The sequence below is a fragment of the Nestor notabilis genome, unplaced genomic scaffold (genome assembly GCF_000696875.1).
Source record: "Nestor notabilis isolate BGI_N333 unplaced genomic scaffold, ASM69687v1 scaffold14141, whole genome shotgun sequence".
Lineage (NCBI taxonomy): Eukaryota > Metazoa > Chordata > Aves > Psittaciformes > Psittacidae > Nestor > Nestor notabilis.
In genome coordinates, this window is record NW_009916358.1 from 99,853 (window position 1) to 118,486 (window position 18,634).

At 36.1% G+C, this 18,634-nt stretch overlaps 1 protein-coding gene across 1 annotated transcript in view; it reads right to left on the reverse strand.

The window, feature by feature from the left end:
- LOC104413532 (calcium-dependent secretion activator 2) overlaps positions 1-18,634 on the reverse strand; it is a 141,372-nt gene that overhangs the window by 98,982 nt on the left and 23,756 nt on the right. Inside the window, exons 3-6 of the mRNA XM_010024545.1 lie at positions 16,747-16,813; positions 11,275-11,383; positions 9,934-10,137; positions 755-891 (exon numbers count right to left, since the gene is read on the reverse strand). Of these exons, the coding sequence (XP_010022847.1) occupies positions 755-891; positions 9,934-10,137; positions 11,275-11,383; positions 16,747-16,813 (517 nt within the window). The remainder of the gene's footprint in view (positions 1-754; positions 892-9,933; positions 10,138-11,274; positions 11,384-16,746; positions 16,814-18,634) is intronic.

Below are 18,634 nucleotides of genomic sequence, written 5' to 3' on the forward strand. Positions count from 1 at the left end.
CACAAACATGATTAACAAGTGTGTATAATCTGACACAGTTCCACAAGATTGTTGCTGGTTTTCCTTACAGAAAACAAAACATGAAGCAGCCCACCCTCAACTCCCAGGCCACAAAGCACAGACTACAAAGTGTTGCGTACGAAACTGAAATGCAGTCACAAATACAGAAGCATGTTATGCCAGTATCTTAGCTTTTATAGCTGTCTTTGAGTGTGAAAAACTGTTATTTTGATAGAGATAATTTTTTACTTTTTTTTTTAAATAATTTTACTCCCATTTGTTACTTGCAATTCAGATAATACATATATGCCCATATATCTCTACTGCCTGTGGTTCTGCTTCCCTTCTTTTGGTGCTTTTCCTTGTTCACACCACAGTGGAATGAAGAATGACAAGATAGGTGAAAATGCCTGACATGAAGCGACTACATTTATACCTTAAAATGCCTGTACAGGTGTCAGTAAATCCTACCACAGGAGCTCCTACTATTATGAAAACCTTCTGTTTTTACTCAAACCTCCACATAGGACATGATAAATTTCAGCTGATAAAATCAGAGACAGTGTGGGTCTCTTTGCTTTCTATTGAGTGGCACAGCAGCAGCTTGCAAGTGTATAATTTTCAAATTTGAAACCAATCGATTGGACCCTTTATTCCAACTACAACTGCAGCTATTGAGTGAACTAGTAAGAAAGGACTACTTTGTAACAACTATTTCTCACTTCTTTATATCTGCCTTCCAGACAGTACTCACCAAACAAGAATAGGAGTCATTCAATCTGTGATCCAAGGTCTGCCTCTGAAGCAGTCTAAAGAGGGAAGCATGGTCAAATTTGCAGGGATTAGCAGAAATAAACTCATCCATGCCATGTTTCTGGCCACGGTCTGCATCTGTTCATACAAAAGAAAATTGTGCAGAACAATACATCTGAATGTGTGTGCTGATTTACAGGCACAAGTGTAAGCATGGCATATGTCTCAATATACAAACTTCCTTGAAAGTATCTCAAAGAATGTAAGTCACATAAGTAGATGCAGCTGACATTAAAGAATCTTGGGTTTTAATTTGGAAATAATATTACTGAGTTACTTTTCTATCATACCAATCTGTAGAGTGTAACACTGAAAAAAATGGTTGGTACCCACTGACAGATTAAACAATATTTAAAAAGGCTACTGGAAAATACAACATAGTATATTAAAATAATCCTTAAAGCATGATCTTCAAATGTTACAATTTACAAAACAACATGAGTACAAAAAAAAATGTGTTCTGTAATTTCCTGGTTTTGCATGGCTCTCTTTCTAATTTTAGCAAAATAAGCAAATAAATATCCCTCCCTCCATTGCAAAAAAAACCCCAAGAAACAACAAAACACCAAGCCAAAACAGAAAAGGTTTATGCACTCATTTCTTCAGATAAGAAAGAGCATCTTTACTGCAGATCAAAGTGCCACGCATAGAAATATTCATCATGGCTTGAAGCCTACTTCTCAAATGGCAAACTGGAGCAGAAATGAACACACTGGCTTGAGCTAGGTCATTTCCAGCCTTCTTTTTGTAATGTAGTAATGGCAAAAAGCTCCTTCAACCTTCCAGCAAAGAGTAGTGAAAAAGGGAGCAGCATTTTTGTGTAAATACATTGAGAAAACATACCATCCCAAATGGCACTTCAATCAAAGGCCCAAATTTATTGTTCTTCACAGATTGCATCTTTCAACGCCTTTAAACCCCGCGGGTTTATCAAAAGAGAATCTCTAGTGATTGCTTTCATTAATGCTATGTTTTGTCAAAGTCCTCAATGTGAATTATCTAGCAAGTATGGACAGAAAAAGCCTTACAGTGCCCAAAAGGACTAGTTATGTATTAGCACATTAGCTGTCTTGGATTCTATAGACTGTACTGGGGTGAACAGTCCTATCAACTTAAAAATTGACTTCCCTTTCAATAGGGTCTTAGCTCTTTGTTCCTTTAAATTCAAACCTATGTCTTTTTATATTCATTACCAGAAAAGTATGGATCTAAGTGTATCCTAAATGCAATTTTGAAAACCTGCATAGTACAAACCTAAAATTTCTAAAGAAAAGGAGACAAAAGTTTATTGATTAAACCCAATTATAGAGTCAGGATCATAATAAAACTCAATATTGATCTGTGGGCATGATGCTAACATAATCAGTCACATTTAGAAATTTAGCCCCAGATCATATTGATCCATGTCAAGTCCAACTTTCAGCTGTATTTGTGGATGGGAGAATTATTTAATTCAAGCTGAAGGATCTGCAGCATCACATCCTGGAAAGATGCAGAAACTAATTCATATCACTTGGCTTTGCATTGTCAAAGCAAGAGTCACATCCATGTGACAGATTTCACCAAGGTGGATGCAGCAAATAAACAGTATGACAATACATCGATGGTGTAAGGTATGAGACCATCATCCCAGAGAAACAATAGCATATATTTTTAATGGTTTAAGGAGCAGTAGCATATGTGATTACACAGATGAACAATATTTCCATAAGCATTAGACTAGCCTATCATTAATGACAAACTTAGCTCATATTTTCAACATAGGTACATGAAATGCTCTTTTAATTAGTGCAATTTAAATGTATTTAAATGCATGAATTCAAAGATAGACAACTGACATGAACACAACTATATTACTAAAAGTACTAAACTACTATGTGAAGTTATCTGTTGTTTCCAAAATGATCCACACACAGACGAAAGTTTTCCAAACCTCGTATGTTTAATGTGTGGCTGGGTTCTATATCTCTTGTAAGTTTTCCTTTTTATATGAATATCTGATTTGTCTAGCCATTATTTACAATCAGACAGGTTCAGAAAAGAAAAAAGACTAATATTTCTTTCTGTCATTGGTCTCGTACAAATTACAAATCATACACAGCTGAATCTTTCTTAACTGGCTTGATTTTTTCTCTGGTTAACCACAAAACTATAAAAGATTCCCCTTTTTTAAAAGAAAATCTGTGTAAGTACTGACAAGTATTTTGAAATCAGGAAACTGGACGCAAATGAAACAGATTCAGCATTTTAATAATGTCATCTAGATGATCAGAATGTGTAAGGTGACCTATTGAATACAATTCAGCTTGTGAAAGCAGAATCTTCTATTACATAATTTGGGCAAGATAAGCAAAAATATTTATTTAAAAACATAAATACTTGCTAGATTTAATTCTACAGAAAGATCCATGACTGATGATCATCTTTTTAAGAGAATCAAACAGTACAAATAACATTGTCCAATAGAAACAGAAGATCTGTTATCAAATATATTTTGGCAACAGAAAAACAACTAAAAACTTACCTTTGTCAGCTGTAAGCAAGCAGGAAATAATAGAAAAATAGATGTAGGGTAATACGTTGCATTTATTTTACTGTTATAATATACATGCAAGATAACTGGTAAATCTTTTTGAAACAAAATGGAATTTATTTTTTTAAAGTAAGAACTTGATCAAAGATTAAGAGGAATTCATAGATTTTATATGACTGTGATTTAAAAATTATTTTATAACTACTTTAAAAAATTTCCAGTGATTGTATTTTTCAAATTCCTACATAAATGAGCTTTAGATGTCCTGTTCAAGCTACATGCAAATGCAAAAGACATGAAGTGTGCTATATTGTGATATAGAGTTAAGAATAAATACAATTCCATTTTATTCTCTACACTTTCTCAATCTTTGGTAATATTGGGAAGATATTTGGCGAGAACCCTGAAGCAGTAATTCTTCTGCTTCTTCACAACTAATTTTCTTCCCTTTGTGGAATTTGTTCTCTTGTTTTCAAGTTGCCTCTAACTCAAACTTGATTTATTTCATCTTTTGGAAACTGTTGGCCAAAACTTATAATTTTTTTGGATCAATGTAGGACAAATATATGTATTTAAAAACCATAGTAAAAACTTACAAAAGCTATTGCAGGAGTTTTAGCAATTTGGGTGTTCTTTTAGACAAAGATATTTATTTTGGCAGAATAGCATCCTGAATATGCCTTTTGCCATCTTTGCAAGAAACTTCCAATTTTAAGTCCAGCTGCAAAGGCGATAAACATCATCCAATCCTCAGTGACTCAGTAGAGTTTAGTGAACTAAGACTCCTGAGAGTTCCATGTTCATGGCACATGCTCACATGGTTCCTAGTGATAACCAAATCACTAAGCATCATCTCTGCCCTGTCCCAGCCCAGAAGCAAATGCAAATTTTCTGTAGCATTTATTCTCTGCTAGAGTGAACTATAGGAACTACCCTTGCAAAGTGGTGACCTCCTCCCTTTTGTGGCTCTCAGTGACATCCCTGCTAGAGTTTAAGCATTGTGGAAGCAATTTAAACTAACTTAAACTAACTTAGGCAGTTAGGAAAGATGAACAGGTACAGACAAGAAATCTAGTATTGCAGGGATTAAAAAGATTTAAAGACAAGAAGTAATAGGGTAAGAACTATGACTACTTATACACACTGGGCTGGAACTGGTTGGATAAAGATGAAGGTGCGCATGCCCTTCACAAAAGACAGTGGCAAGACATGAATTCCATTCCTTCAAGTACCACTCCATACGGATAGTGACAGCTTACATTGGGAACATTTTGACTCCTGATCATTGACCAGGACTCCGAAGTGCTACATGCTTAGAAACACAGGCCAAAGAGACAATCTATGCCCCCAGAACCTTATTGTTTAAATATCAGACAATAAAATAACAGGTGGAGAGAAAGTGGCAGAATAGAGGAAGCAGCTGGCCCATATGGCCCAACCATCAGGCTGGGGACAGCATGCTGATGGACTGCCAGTATTTTGACAAAGGAAAGATTTGAAGAGGATACTATTTAGATTTTGCATGATTCTGAGTAGCATGGGAGAGAACATACGGGAAGGGCGGTGCTATTCCACTCTTCCACGTGACAAACTGTATAACAGTTATAAAGCTGCCATACCTGCTGAGAAAACTATGTCAAATGAAGAAATATCTTCAGTTTCTCTTTGTTTCTAAAAGGTTTGATTAACCGAACACACAGATACAAGCATCTCCAGAGCTATCATGAAAGAACTGCTTTACAAGAACACTACCAGTTAATCCAAAACTGAGCAATGCCACCATAAGGCACTGCTCATGCAATACCACTGCCCCTAAGCAGCGGTATTTCTTGTGTGTATGTATTATGACACCAGGACCTTAATATTAATCATATTCTGGTTTACTCACAGTCTCTGATGCAGTCAGTAAAAAGACTGAGTGATTCAAACAACAAAAACATTTAAAAGAAATATGAAATTCTTTATTCCCATATCATCAAATTATGATAGGTAGAGAAATTTTACAGCACTTATTGTCAGTATATCCAAATAGACTGAAAATGTTAGTTATATTTTCATGACTAATACCAAAGCATCTCTTCATTTGGCAAATTGCCTTTACTTTCTTCCTGATTACACAACATTGTCTGCTCCACTTGGATGATTTAAATGTCCATACAAGCTTCCTTTGTGATGCTCTTTTATACAGATGAATGTCTCATTTGGAAATGTCTTCCAACTTTGCTGTTGTTGGATTGATGCCTTGTGATACCAGTGTACGGCCTAAGTATTTGACTCCCTTTGCTACTTAAGAAATAGGATTTGATATTTTGCACATGGGCTCTAAATAGCATTTTTATGACAACTGTTATAATTCGTCTCTGAAAAATCTCCAATTATTTTCCTTTTGTGAGCTGTTTTCATACTGACATAATTCCAAAAGAGAGATGAGGAAAACTACACATCTCAGATCAAATGATTCCTCACCTAACTCAGTTTTCCAGTATCTGTCTCTCTCCTTTCTTCTCTGCAAATATTTTCACAAAGAGACCATCTCTGAACTCATGGTGATGTAGGATCAGAATGACATTTGGCTTTGTATTCCTTCATTAAGACGTGACAATTCCCTCATGTGCTGCTGTTACTCCTTTGTTATGACCGAATTATTAACAGTGTTTGTCTCTTCAGCAGTCTTTCTAACTGTATGGATAGATCTCCTAATACATTCCTTATTAAGAAAGGGATCGCCTCCTGCACCTTTATGTGACTCATAATTTTAATTGGTGAGTTCATGTCCTTGGGAAACTTCTGGCCTTTCTATTACCATGCATCCTTAAATATTTAGTCCTTTGCATTATAGCATGCTTATTCAGAATAGTGGAACTGAAAAGCAGTCTCTTTATCTTGATCATTGCTGACATAAGCCTCTTTTCACTTTTGTTCTGGAGCCACCTAATACTACAGAAGTGCAGTAACAAGTTGCTTTACTTAGAAATGAAGGAGCTGGCTAGTATTCATTTTAGAAGTTGGACAGATACGATAGTAGTTTGATTCCACTGCCACACTTAAATGTGCTTCACTGGTAATACAGAATATCAAGTTTCTACTAAATGACCTACATGAATAATCCTAAACTGCTATACAGCATCATCAGGAAGAGATGGCACATTCAGATCAGTTACGAGATCTGTAGGTTGGCCTTTGGAGTGCTGCTGCTGTGCACACGCAAGAGCAACATTTCCATTTTCTGCATTTGTGATAATTGCTGTAAATATCAGTCAGACCCTAGCTGTCCTATTATAATCACATGTATAGTTTATTTTCAGGAGTTCCTGATGTGTTTGTTTTGATCCAGCTCTGAGGTGGCTGGATTTTGTTCCTGTCATTTTAAGCGCTCTTTTGTACAAGGAAATATCTTATGTGGAACAAGGCACCATTAACAGCAAAAAATACAGCCTTTGGTATACAAAAGGAGACTCCTACTCCTTCTTTACTTACTCCTTTCTTTTATACGAAAGGAATTAATGGATCATAGAAATAATTTGACCAGGGCTTACAAAAACCCTTAGAGTTTTGGACTTCAGAATATAGGAAACAGAAGAGGTGGCAAAAACAAAGTATCATTTATTGTCATTTATACATATCACTTGATTAGAAATGTTAAATATTTAATGAAATACTTGCATTTGACAAGTTTTCATTTTCAGCTAATAATGAAACATTAACTTTGGAAGGTAGAATTTTTTCCACAGGGCAATGAAAAGTGGAAGTCTTAGTATACATTGCTAGCAAAGAATTAATACAGCTTAATACAGCTAGGTATGTGGTATACTAATCATCGTCTGATGTTTTCATTTCTTTAAGGACAACTTTCACTTGCTTTTAATAACAAGAGAATTTCAGGACTACAGAAGATATTTTCTAAACACAATATATAAAATGTCGAAACGTGTTTCATTAACTTGATCTTTTCTACATCCAGCAGTTTAAAGATATTTAATTTTTTTCAAGTTATTGAAAGTTCTTTTTGTATAGTTCATCGGGATGAATCAGTTGCATTGCTGATCTTCCTAGAGGATGAGGAAGATAGCAACAGTCTTTCAGGGCTTGACTATTATTAAATAACATTTGTTTTGCAAAGGCCTAGTTGGTTTTCTGCTTTCTGTATGTGGAGGGGTGTCATATGGTATCCTTTAAAAACTAAAACAATGTGACCTTATATTGGCTGGAAATGCTTACATGATAAATTAACTGAAAAATAAGATACATAAGAAAGTAGCTTATAAATTCTCTGGTCATGACTGTATTTCCTAATACTAAAAATGTATATAATAGAGAAGAAAAAACCTCGAAGGAAATGGATTTCACTTTATACACTAGCTCTCAAGTACTTGCTTTTATACCTTGATTAAAAACAAAATACTCTTAATGCAAACATTTTTCTAGGGGGAAACAAAATTGACTTCTTAGGAAACTGAACACATTTAAGTCTGACGAAACATCAGGTATAGATTCTTCTTAGGAGTAAAACTATCCCCAAGAAAATCAGCACAGTGGGTGTAAATGAAGCAGGAGTCTTATAAAGTTATTTAAGGTTTTATCTATAAACCCTAGTTCTTGCAGTTTCTTAAAATACGATTGATTAAATGAGGCTGTCAGTGATATGGTTTAGTGGTGGTCTTGGCAGTCCTTGAGTAATGGTTGGACTTGATGATCTTAAAGGTCTTTTCCAAACTAGTTGATTCTATGATTCTACACCTATTTCTACCTCAAATGTAAGACAGAATAATAAAATCTTCCTCATGTAGGTAGAACTGGAGGTTATTACAGAAATCAGTCAAACATTGATTCTTTTAAGACTAAACCTCACATTAAATTAAATTTCACAAGTTCCTCTGACACAAATTCTATGAATTTAATTACAAAATACAAACATTAAAATGTATTCAAACCAAGGGCAAGTAATAATTTAGCCATGGATTTTTGAATTATTTACGATTTAGTCCTATCAGTTTGTGCAAGTTGATACGTAAACATGACAGAAAAATACATGGTATTTTGAGGCATTTGAGCTTCCCTTGATCTGTCTCTAAAATAAAGCTCGTTTTTCTTATGCTCTCCACCTAAAAACTGTAGTCACCCTAACTGGCTAAGATAATATGAAGATGTGTCAGTTGTGTTTTTTTAATTCCTTATCACTATCAGCAATTTTATCTCGGAAAACATAATTTCAGTACATCCAAACTTGCAATTGTTCTTTATACCTTTTGCTTTCCATAGCCTTCCCTGCACTGTGGTCAGTGTTTTCTGGTTACTTTCATGTAAACCCTGTGTCCAAGAAAAGCAGCAATTCCTTGGCTTCTACTGACTACATTTACGTCTTGGTACTTTCTAACAACTGAGGCACACAAATTAAAAGCATTAGAAGGGGAACACAGTGAACACCCAGTACTCAGCCCAGACCCAGGTAACCGGGAGGAGGTGAGCAGAAGCACCCCTTTGCCATTGCCTCACCTTTGCTTTTGTAGTGTTACATCCTACAAAACACCTTACCTGAACACCCTCCATGATGAATGGTTATTTCATTCTTCCAAATCGTTTCAGATGATTAAAAATTCAACAGATGTCAGTGCTTTTGTGGTTTTTTTTTTCAATGTTCTTGATATCCCAGTCAGGATTTTAGATAACCAATACTGAGTTTAACAAACACATTTTACTGTCTTCTAATAGCAAATTGATAAAAGATTACAAGGTGAATGGAAGGCCATGAGATTGAAACATAGCAGGACTGATGGAGGAGAATGGTCTTAATTCAACCCACTACAGACTTCAGACATTAAACCAAGTAGATTCTAAACCATATATCTCCCCTCTATCACTCTACATATACAGATATATGATAATGAAGAATTATTGGATCGCACTCAGTCTCCAGAACAATAATAAATCATGTATGTTTCTTATGTCAGGATATCTACGTGACAGAATACTTTCAAAGAGATTATATGAAATTTTCAAGATATGGTCAATATATACTACCTTGATTTTCTCCAAAACAGTATTTTCCTCAAAGAAAGTTGAAGAAAACTTAAACCAGGTTTTTAGTTTTTGCAAATTATTTTATGTCTAGTTTAATATTACACTGAGGGGTGTAAAAATCAAGCACCAACTAGTGTCTTTTGGCTCACAATGTACTGTCTGTAAAACAATTTTTATATAACTAATATATACAATGTATGATAAAGGTAGCCTAAATCTATAAAAGTCTGAAAATAGATTGATACTTTTCTATTTAACACTGTATTTTTCAGTAGCCAGCCACTGTAATGTAAACCAAGCACCGTCTCCATGGTAATATGTGGGTCAACTGTAATGCATATGAAGCTAATTGCTGTATTTTCATGGATTATAATAAAAATAATGACCTGCAAGTCAGGATTTCCCTCACTGGTAATAATAATCTGAGCTAAGGAGCTTCTGGCTAACAACAAACTGCTAGGCACATTCCCTAGTGAATGAGTTCTGCTTAATTAAACTTCATTGAAGGAGCTGCTACATATTTTACCAACTAAAACCAAAGCCACAAAAGAAAAAGAGAGCCAGCTTACAAAGTGGGGATATTTCTGTGTTGACATTTCCTCCTTTAGGATTCATCTTCTGAGCTTGACTTGCAGGAATAGGCTTATATGATTGACCCGTGGCTCTGTACATGGCTTGAACCCAGAGTATTCGATCCTGCTCATCATCACTGGCAAATATCACAGTATCACCTTCTTTAACAGCATTGAAAAACATTCGACCACCCTGAAGACCTGGAGCAGGAAATGGAAAGGTAACCTTAATAAATACAAATTATTTCTAAATCACCATCAATGTTTATTACATTATTAATTTTCCCCTGTGTTTGTGTGTGTATGGTTTAAAATATTTTATAGGTATTTAATGACATAGAATTATGATAAAATTATCAAATGATAATACATGGAAATAATACATCAGTAGAATAAATACAGAAGTCACAGGAGAAAATATTTCTGTAATTCCATTTCCAATTAGATTCCAATTTATTTCTTATTCATCTTCTCCATGACATATGCTATTTTGCATTTCTATAACATATCTTCCTTCTCGGCATCATTTTCTTAGCTGGAACTCCCTGCCAACTCTATCTCTTCTTGAACAGTGGCAGCTCCACACCTCTTATCAGTGTGTAGCTGCTCCTTCCTAGGTCCCTTTTTTTCATTCCAGTATTTTGTTCTCAGAGTGCATAAGCAGAACAGCACACAACAGTCAACATGGCTGCACTAGGGATTTTTTATGACAACATTATTTTGGCTTTTAAAACACATTCTGAGCTTTGTTTGCCTTCTCAATTATTCTAAACATCGAGCTAACGTTTCCAAAGATCAGTCTTCAGTATCTTAGAAGTCTCTTATATTCATAACCCTACACTGCGTAAGTAGAGTAGAATCGTTATGCTCTACATGTATAACTTTGATTTCTCTCTGCCATTTTAATACTAAATTGTGCAGATTTTTCTGATCTTTTCAAATTTATTTTTGATAACTCTGAGCAGTTTGTCTTTAGCAAGCAGCGTCATCATCCATCTTTTCTGAATCATTTATGAATATACCTCACAGTACACTGCCACATGGCTCCATCATAAAAAATAGGGAGAAAAGGGAAAGACTGGCCAGAGTTTATATTTTTTCCCTTGTGTCATATGTGATCTTACAATGTTTCAAGCAACCTTCGTGTAAGTTTATTGTTCATTCTTCTTACAACAAGCTTCTTTCTAAGAGCATGATTTTTCACACCAGAAAATCCTAGTGGACTAATTGTCAAAGAACCTTCTTACTTTATAGGGTTTTTTGCTGCTAGATCAAAATGAGCAAACTGAATAAGCTGTTTTAGACAAACTTATCATACTTCAAAAACATGAAAAGTACCTGTGTGAGGAGCTGTATAATCCACAGTGTATCCTTCCAGTTGCATCAGTTCCTGAGGCTCAGATTTCTTTTCTCTGTAACTGCACATTGCAAATGTATATTGGCTAACCTGAATAAGAAAGGATTTCTTAATAGTTGAATTCCATTACAGAATTGTATAAGACATGCACGATTGTTTAAATTAGCTTTCATTTGTGCTGAAGAAATAAACCGCATTTTTTTTCCAGAAATACTTATGGTGTAAAACTTGGTGTTCTTTCCCCTTGCTGTCAAAAGCAATAGGGAAAAAAAGCCATAAACACATTTATTTGCAGTCTTCTGAAACAGAATGTATTTTGGGCTGTTGCTTTATGAAAAATTGAAAGGAAATAAACTAGGTTCTGGTAGGGAAAATACTTGGTACTGTGGTACTGATTAAACTGCTCAGTCTACTGTGTAAGAATAAAGTCCAGTATTCCAAAAGCTGAAAAATAAGGACTTCTATATATAAAAGTACTTTTGCAGGAGTACCACAATTATCATGCAGTTGGAAAGATGAATACTTAATCTGGCCAATCCTAGTCAAAGATGGTAAGTACCAGAATCTTTACTTTGATTTTATAGTCTTATTTCTGCATCTATTGCACCTGTGTTCGCACCCATCTCCAGGTTGCTTGACTCACTGGATACAGTACTGTGTAGGTCAAGCAGCTTGCAGCTGGCATGAACAACATCAGTTACTTCTCATCAAGCACAATTATTAAAAAATAATAAAGCAATAAGAAGAGAATCTGTCACCATGTGGTTTAAGATTCCTGGATAGAATAGGAAGCAATAAAGAGAGCTAAGGAAAAAGTGACTGGAAAGATAAAGAAAGAAATGTAACAGCTGGAAAAGGAAAAGCAATCACTGAAACAAAACAGATGTTCCTAGTCTTACATGAAGAGCTGGAAACAGTATAGAAGGTGACCAGAAGAAACAGCTTGTGAATCCATGAATACTTGAAACTTGGCCTCTGAAACGCTCATCTTCTAGGACTGTAGGATACCTTGAGTTGTTTTGACTTGTTTTGAACTATAACACAATTTCTTAGATCTGTAAAATTATACAAGGATCTAAGGATAGGCAAGGAGCTTGTCTGACAGACAATGGGACTGTTTTTATCTCAGTTGCTGACTACTCAGCTGTTACCTACATTTATCGCTCTGCCTACAACTTCAGGAATGATCCTTTTTGAAGTAAAATTTTGACAGAAATGAAAATAAACACAGAAAACAATCCTACCCATCACTTTCAGAAATTCAAGTTTTCAGGCTAGAAGGGACTATTAGAACCAGCCAGCCTGTCCTCCAGCACAACACACGCAACCAAATTTCACCTCACTGTTTGCAGACTGAACCCATAGTTTTAATTTCATTTATAGTATGTGTTTTAGAAAATTACTGTACTTTGGTGTAAAGATTTTAAGCTATCCCTCACAGCGAGGGCCCAGCCAGAAGCAGGGCAGCCGAGGACACTGGGGCAGCCCCAGCCCCAGGCACTGGGCACCTCCATGGGCAGAGGAGAAGGCCAGGCTGGGATGTGGACCTGCCGGTGGGCTCAGCTCGGTGGGGCCCATGGCTGGGCAGGGAAGGGCTGTGGGGAGCTAGAGACCAGCCCTGCCATGGCATCACTGGAGCTGGGGATGACAGCCATGAGGCTGAAATGGGGTCCTGGGCTGTGCAGAGAGTGGGGAGGCCCCGGAGGAGCTGGGCAGGGACAGTTGGCAGTGGTGGTTCCCTTGGAGCCCTCAGCCCCTACATCATGTCCTCTGCTCTAGGCCTAGCAGCAATATCACCTCTTACTGCTTGGTATTTCCCTGTTTATATTCCCAAGAGTCGTATCTGCCCTCATGCACGAGCATGGAGGGAGCTATTGGTTAGTCACACACCTCTAAGTCCACTGCAATTAGCATTGTGTTTCATGAGAGCTCCCTCTCTTGTAAACTGAATCTACAGATTTAATTTTTGATACCTGGCACTACACTAAAAACATTTTTCGAATTACTCTATTTTGTTGAATGAAATAACCTGGCAATCACCCACAGCACTCACATCTTCATGTCAACAACTCCATATAACCACACTGTGCAGACAAACTGAGCCATAAAAAAGGAAGCTTGCAGACACTAATTCTGGATGCTTAGGATGCCCATTTTTTGTTCATATTTCTTCAGCCACTGCATGTTTTTGAAGATAAGCCTGTGGAAGATCTGGGTCACTTTTAACCTCACCTCTATAACAAGACAAAGATCAGATCTATAATACTATTGATTTTATTTTTTCAAATGTATTTCAAATGTATTCTCTTATTTCAAAGGAATGATTCATTAAAAGATACTCATGTCACAATCAGGCTTACACTTCATCTTTTGGTTGAAAATGAGACAGTTTGAAGTCTTTCCATCAAAGACACAAATAGAAAAAACTCCAGAAAACTCTGTTGGGGAAAAAAGTCTCAACAAAATAAGAAATATAGAACTTGCCTTGTTTGTTTACACTTGAAATCTTAATCATTTAATCCTTTGCCTTACGGTTATCTGGGGATGGTATCAGTTATTATAGGGAGAACCACCAGCACAATCTGAAATTACATTTTTTAATATAAATCTATGACTGGATTTAAGTGTATTGGTAGTAGTTAATGGAGCTGTAGCTAGTTTTCCCTTGGAATTCAGCAAATTAACATCAATACTTCATGGACTAATAGATATTCAAAAGTCAGGACCATGTACCGTACTCTCAGACAAAAACAGAATCAAACCACCTTCTTAAATAGTAATTCTTGACAGAATTCCTACAACTGCATTTACCTGAATTTCAGAGGTCCAAACATCTAACTACCATCTGTTCTATCTATCTACTTTGTGACAAAGTAGAAAATCAACAACCTGTGCATGCATGACACGCAGATAGGCACAGAAATGTGGACATGACTTAAAAGCAGTGTCACTAGAGGATGCCCCCATGGGGCAGAAAGCCCCTGTCTAGCGTGCTGGGAGGAACTGTTACTGCAAACCTGGAGGCTGACTCTGGTCCCTGCTACAGGGCACCACTGGGCAGCCCTCCTCTTAAGTTCAACAGCAAAAATTAGCATGATTGGCATGTTTAGAAAAAAATTGTCCATGAAACAAATGACTGACTTTTCAGACATTAGAACAGATGAAATGAAAATGACAGAAGTGTATCTGTATTCTGATTACTGGAGGAAGATATTATCAGACAGTAAATGAAGTAAAACACAGCATGTCCAGCTGAGGCTTTTTACTTTACATGTTATGTCCCTGTCTTTTTCCTGTTTGAAATGAAAAACCTTTCAGAGAAGTGACGGGATTGTAAAAGGAAGAAAAGGGAATATAAAGAAGAGGTTGAAATTTCCCGAGTCTGTAACCTTCTGATAACATTGAGCTGTTCTTTCAGAAACCCTAACAACTTCTAATATGTGTAGCAATAATGAAGGTGCACACTACTCACATCACACTCCTGAAAAATCAACATTATTCATCTAATTTCACACCTGACTTAAATTTCCAAAGCACGCGTAAATCATATTGATAGCCTCTGTCTTAGAACTGAATTTCATGGCCTTAATATTTTACTAATGTAAGCTAAAAGCTAATCTATACAGAAAGACTTGATGACATGTCAATAATGTATCAATACAACAGACTAATATTCATTATTGGATGCTTATTTCATACGTATTGAGTTCACCTTATTGTCAGTGTATGTATCATGGCTGGACTATATAAATGAGCCTGAGCTGTCTGGACAGTAAATATTGATTTAATATGGTATTTCTTATACGGCCATATTGAGTTGATAGCTGCTTTAAAATGAAATAGATGTCTAAATCCCATCACAGTTGGAGAATTCCTGTAATATTCTCCTCCAGCATTTCAATTTCAGTATAGAAAGCAGAAGATAGTTAAAATTAACTTGGCTGGAATAAACTGGTCTCCCAGATGGCTCCATATCACATGCACAGAAAGAGGATGTGCCTGTTAGGTGTGAACTTTAAAACTCAGATGACACCTATGGCTTAGAGAAAGAGAGTAAGGTCTTTCAAGTACGAGTGTTAAAGAACAGCATGAAGGACAAGGGAGCAGCCAGCCTTTCTTTTTTTTCCCCTGTAACTTTATTTTCCCTTCACATCCATGCCTTAACAGCTATCTTACATAGAGATCTTCCCAAACTTTACAGATCTTAATAAAGTCACAAGAAGTCCTCATCTCTTCACAGAGGACCTTGGCAAAATCAGAACTGAAATAATTCAGTAGACTTTCCAGAAGATCCTGTCCAACCTTCTAATCATTACTCACTGATTATCAATACACAAGCCAAATCCTACTGAAGGCAGTGAGAACATTGTAGTGACATCATGTTTAGCAAGAATAACATGCAAATTATTCTTTAACTCAGCTTTTAACTTTACTTTATTAAAGACCTTGCTCAGGATTTTTTTTTTTTCACATCCTTGTAATTTTCATCATTTAGGAGTACAAGGAGACCAGGTGAGTGCGACTGACAGAGTGGTAAAGGAATGAGGCTTTCTGTAAAGGAGTTTTAGAAGCCTTTGTTCTTAAAAAAGCCTCAACAGGCTTCAGCCTTTGTATGACATTTGAAACTCACACTTTAACAGTTTTCTGTCAAATAAAAAAAGGACACAGAAGAATAGCGTTCTCTAAACTGACTCAGAACATCAAATTTGTAACTGCAATCTGAAGACAAGAACAAACAGAATTAATGATTTTTCCGAAGAATCACAAAAATAATTTGTTTCTCAGTTTTGACCACTCAAAATCGACTTTTCTATTCCTATTCTATTAATCTCAAGTTAATGTCATCATTATCTAGCATGTGAAAATACTTACTGTTCTAGTTTGTATAAAAAGTTATGAAATATCAGCCCAGCACATTTTTGTTGCCAAGAACAGTTGCTACATTAGATCTTTTGTAACAACTACGTAATTTTACCCAATTTAATATTGCAAGGAAGAACAAAAAATAGCGTTATTAAAAAAAAATTATGAAAAAGTTCTTAATAGTAACTATGGTTGCTTTGATTTTAAAGGCAGGAAATCTTTGCTGAGCTAGAACAGTAATACAAGCCACTTTGTGAAATACTAATTTTAAATTGAACGCTGTTAGGAAGATGTCAGTGCAATGTTTCAAGGTCAAAACGTTCAGAAATTTCCAGGTTTCAGTTGAAACACTGCTCATTGTAGGGACTCATTTATATATATGTAAAACTCAATGACATTTCTGTTTAACACATATGTAAATAAATAATAATCCCCCCCCCAACCCTGGATGTCTCCATGCTGTAAGAAGCTTGGAGAAGTGCTGCATATGCTGCCTGAAGATACTGACTTATTAATGGCTCCAGCAATCATGTAAGAAAATTGATATTCCAAGACTACTTTTTAATGAAATTTCATGGTAGACTACTAACCTGAACAAGAACGAAGTAGCGTTTTTTCCACCGCTTCCAAACCTTCTGTCCCAAAGCATACAAATATCTGCAAAGGAAATAATAAAGGAATGTTTTTGCATTTATATGAAGCACGATATGTGGAGGAATACATATTTTACATATACATATTCTACTCCAGTAGAAAGGAGTGTATTCATTTGCTCTACCTACTGAGCTGCTTCTTCAGTGTTGTCACACCTAAGAAGAATTTTTTTCTTCTATTTACTCTTTGCAATGACATATTCATTTTCACTCAAAATAAGACGAAACAAAAGACCTCATGTTTGAGAAAATCAACTCATCACATATTTCACCAATCAATCACATCTGAAAACAGGAAAAACTCTTTAAAGTAGAATACTTTCTACTACACAGAAATACTCCTTAACACTTTTTTTTTTATTTTTTCATTTGGTTTCCATAGATTTGCTAGCGTTTCTCTAGAACCTGACAGAAAAGCAAAATATTACTTATGAGATGCCCCCTTCTGGCTGGACAACTTCTCTCAAGGGCACCTAGTACACCTAGGTGGGTCAAAAGCAAAACAAAGATCCAAATTGTTCAGACCAAGTGCACTCTCCAGAGGGTGCTGGCACGTATATTATGGAAAAGTTATAATTAGGATTGGATACGGTTGGTTGGATGATGGGGCTTTGTTGCCCCATGGTTTTTAACTCAGTCAAAAAAAAAATGAGCAATGAACTAACATGAAACAGGCAAATAATGTTCAATGTAATGCTTATTTAACATGGTAGCTTGCCAGATTACATAGTAGCTCCCTCATTACTATGACATTGATATCTTGCCCTTTTTCAACTCCCACTACACCTGTGCTGAAGCTCTGTCTCGCTTGGTTACTCTGCTTTTTATTTGTATGAGAGAGAAAACACTTGGCTCTGTGTACATGATTACCAGTTCATTCAGCTTTCTTAGAATAGTCCAGATCCTGATACACTCTCTTTAACTTCTTAATTCTGTGATTATTATAAATTCAATAAAAAGTAAGGAGAGGAGTAAGGGTTATGTCAGAAAGGGTACCAAAAAGGGGCCAACTAGTGTTCATTTGAAAGTTTATAATGCTTTGCAAATACGGAAGCATTTACCTCACAAAGTGATAAGTGCATATTCCTCCACAAAACACGAACTGTTTTGCTTTTCATATATTTCAAAAGAGCCAGGCATGTTCCCCTAAATCAGAGCATTTACTTTCCACAAGCATAGCACATCACTATTGCCCTGTTAATCTCTTTAATACTGCTATAAGGTGGAGTGGGACTGACTGATGAATTTCAGTCAGACTTGAAGATTAATGATGAGAGTCAAAAGTAAAAGGGTCCAGAGGTGGCCTTTAAGCTCTCTCAGTCTTAAGCTTGTCCTGTTCTTCATGGACATTCTGCCACCAGATCCCTCAGAATATCCTGTGGGTTCCTCTGATGCATGTCGGAGGGCAACTACCACACGGACTGTGAAGACCAACTGAGAATACACAGCCCTCAAATGCTACAGTATGAAGATATGCTGACCATGTTCCACTCTCCTGGCACACCTTAAATGACTGTAAAGGAGCCATAAACTAACAGAGGATTCTTCCTGCTAGAGAGTAATCACGTTATCATCAGTAGCAAGTAATCCCTGTATCATTGTCAGCAGCGACTTTACGTTCTAACAAGAACATGGTGGAAAATGAGTAACCTAACCTTAGAAGCACCAGGTTTCTTTTTCATTATTAACTAAGCCTGGTATAGAAAGGTGCTTTTAAAAGAAGAGACCTTAAAAAAAGTTTGCTATCAGAGAAAAGGCTGGTTGTTTTTTAAATTACTTTTCATATAAAGTATACCCCTTACAGTCCTGCAGTACAGGTTCAGCA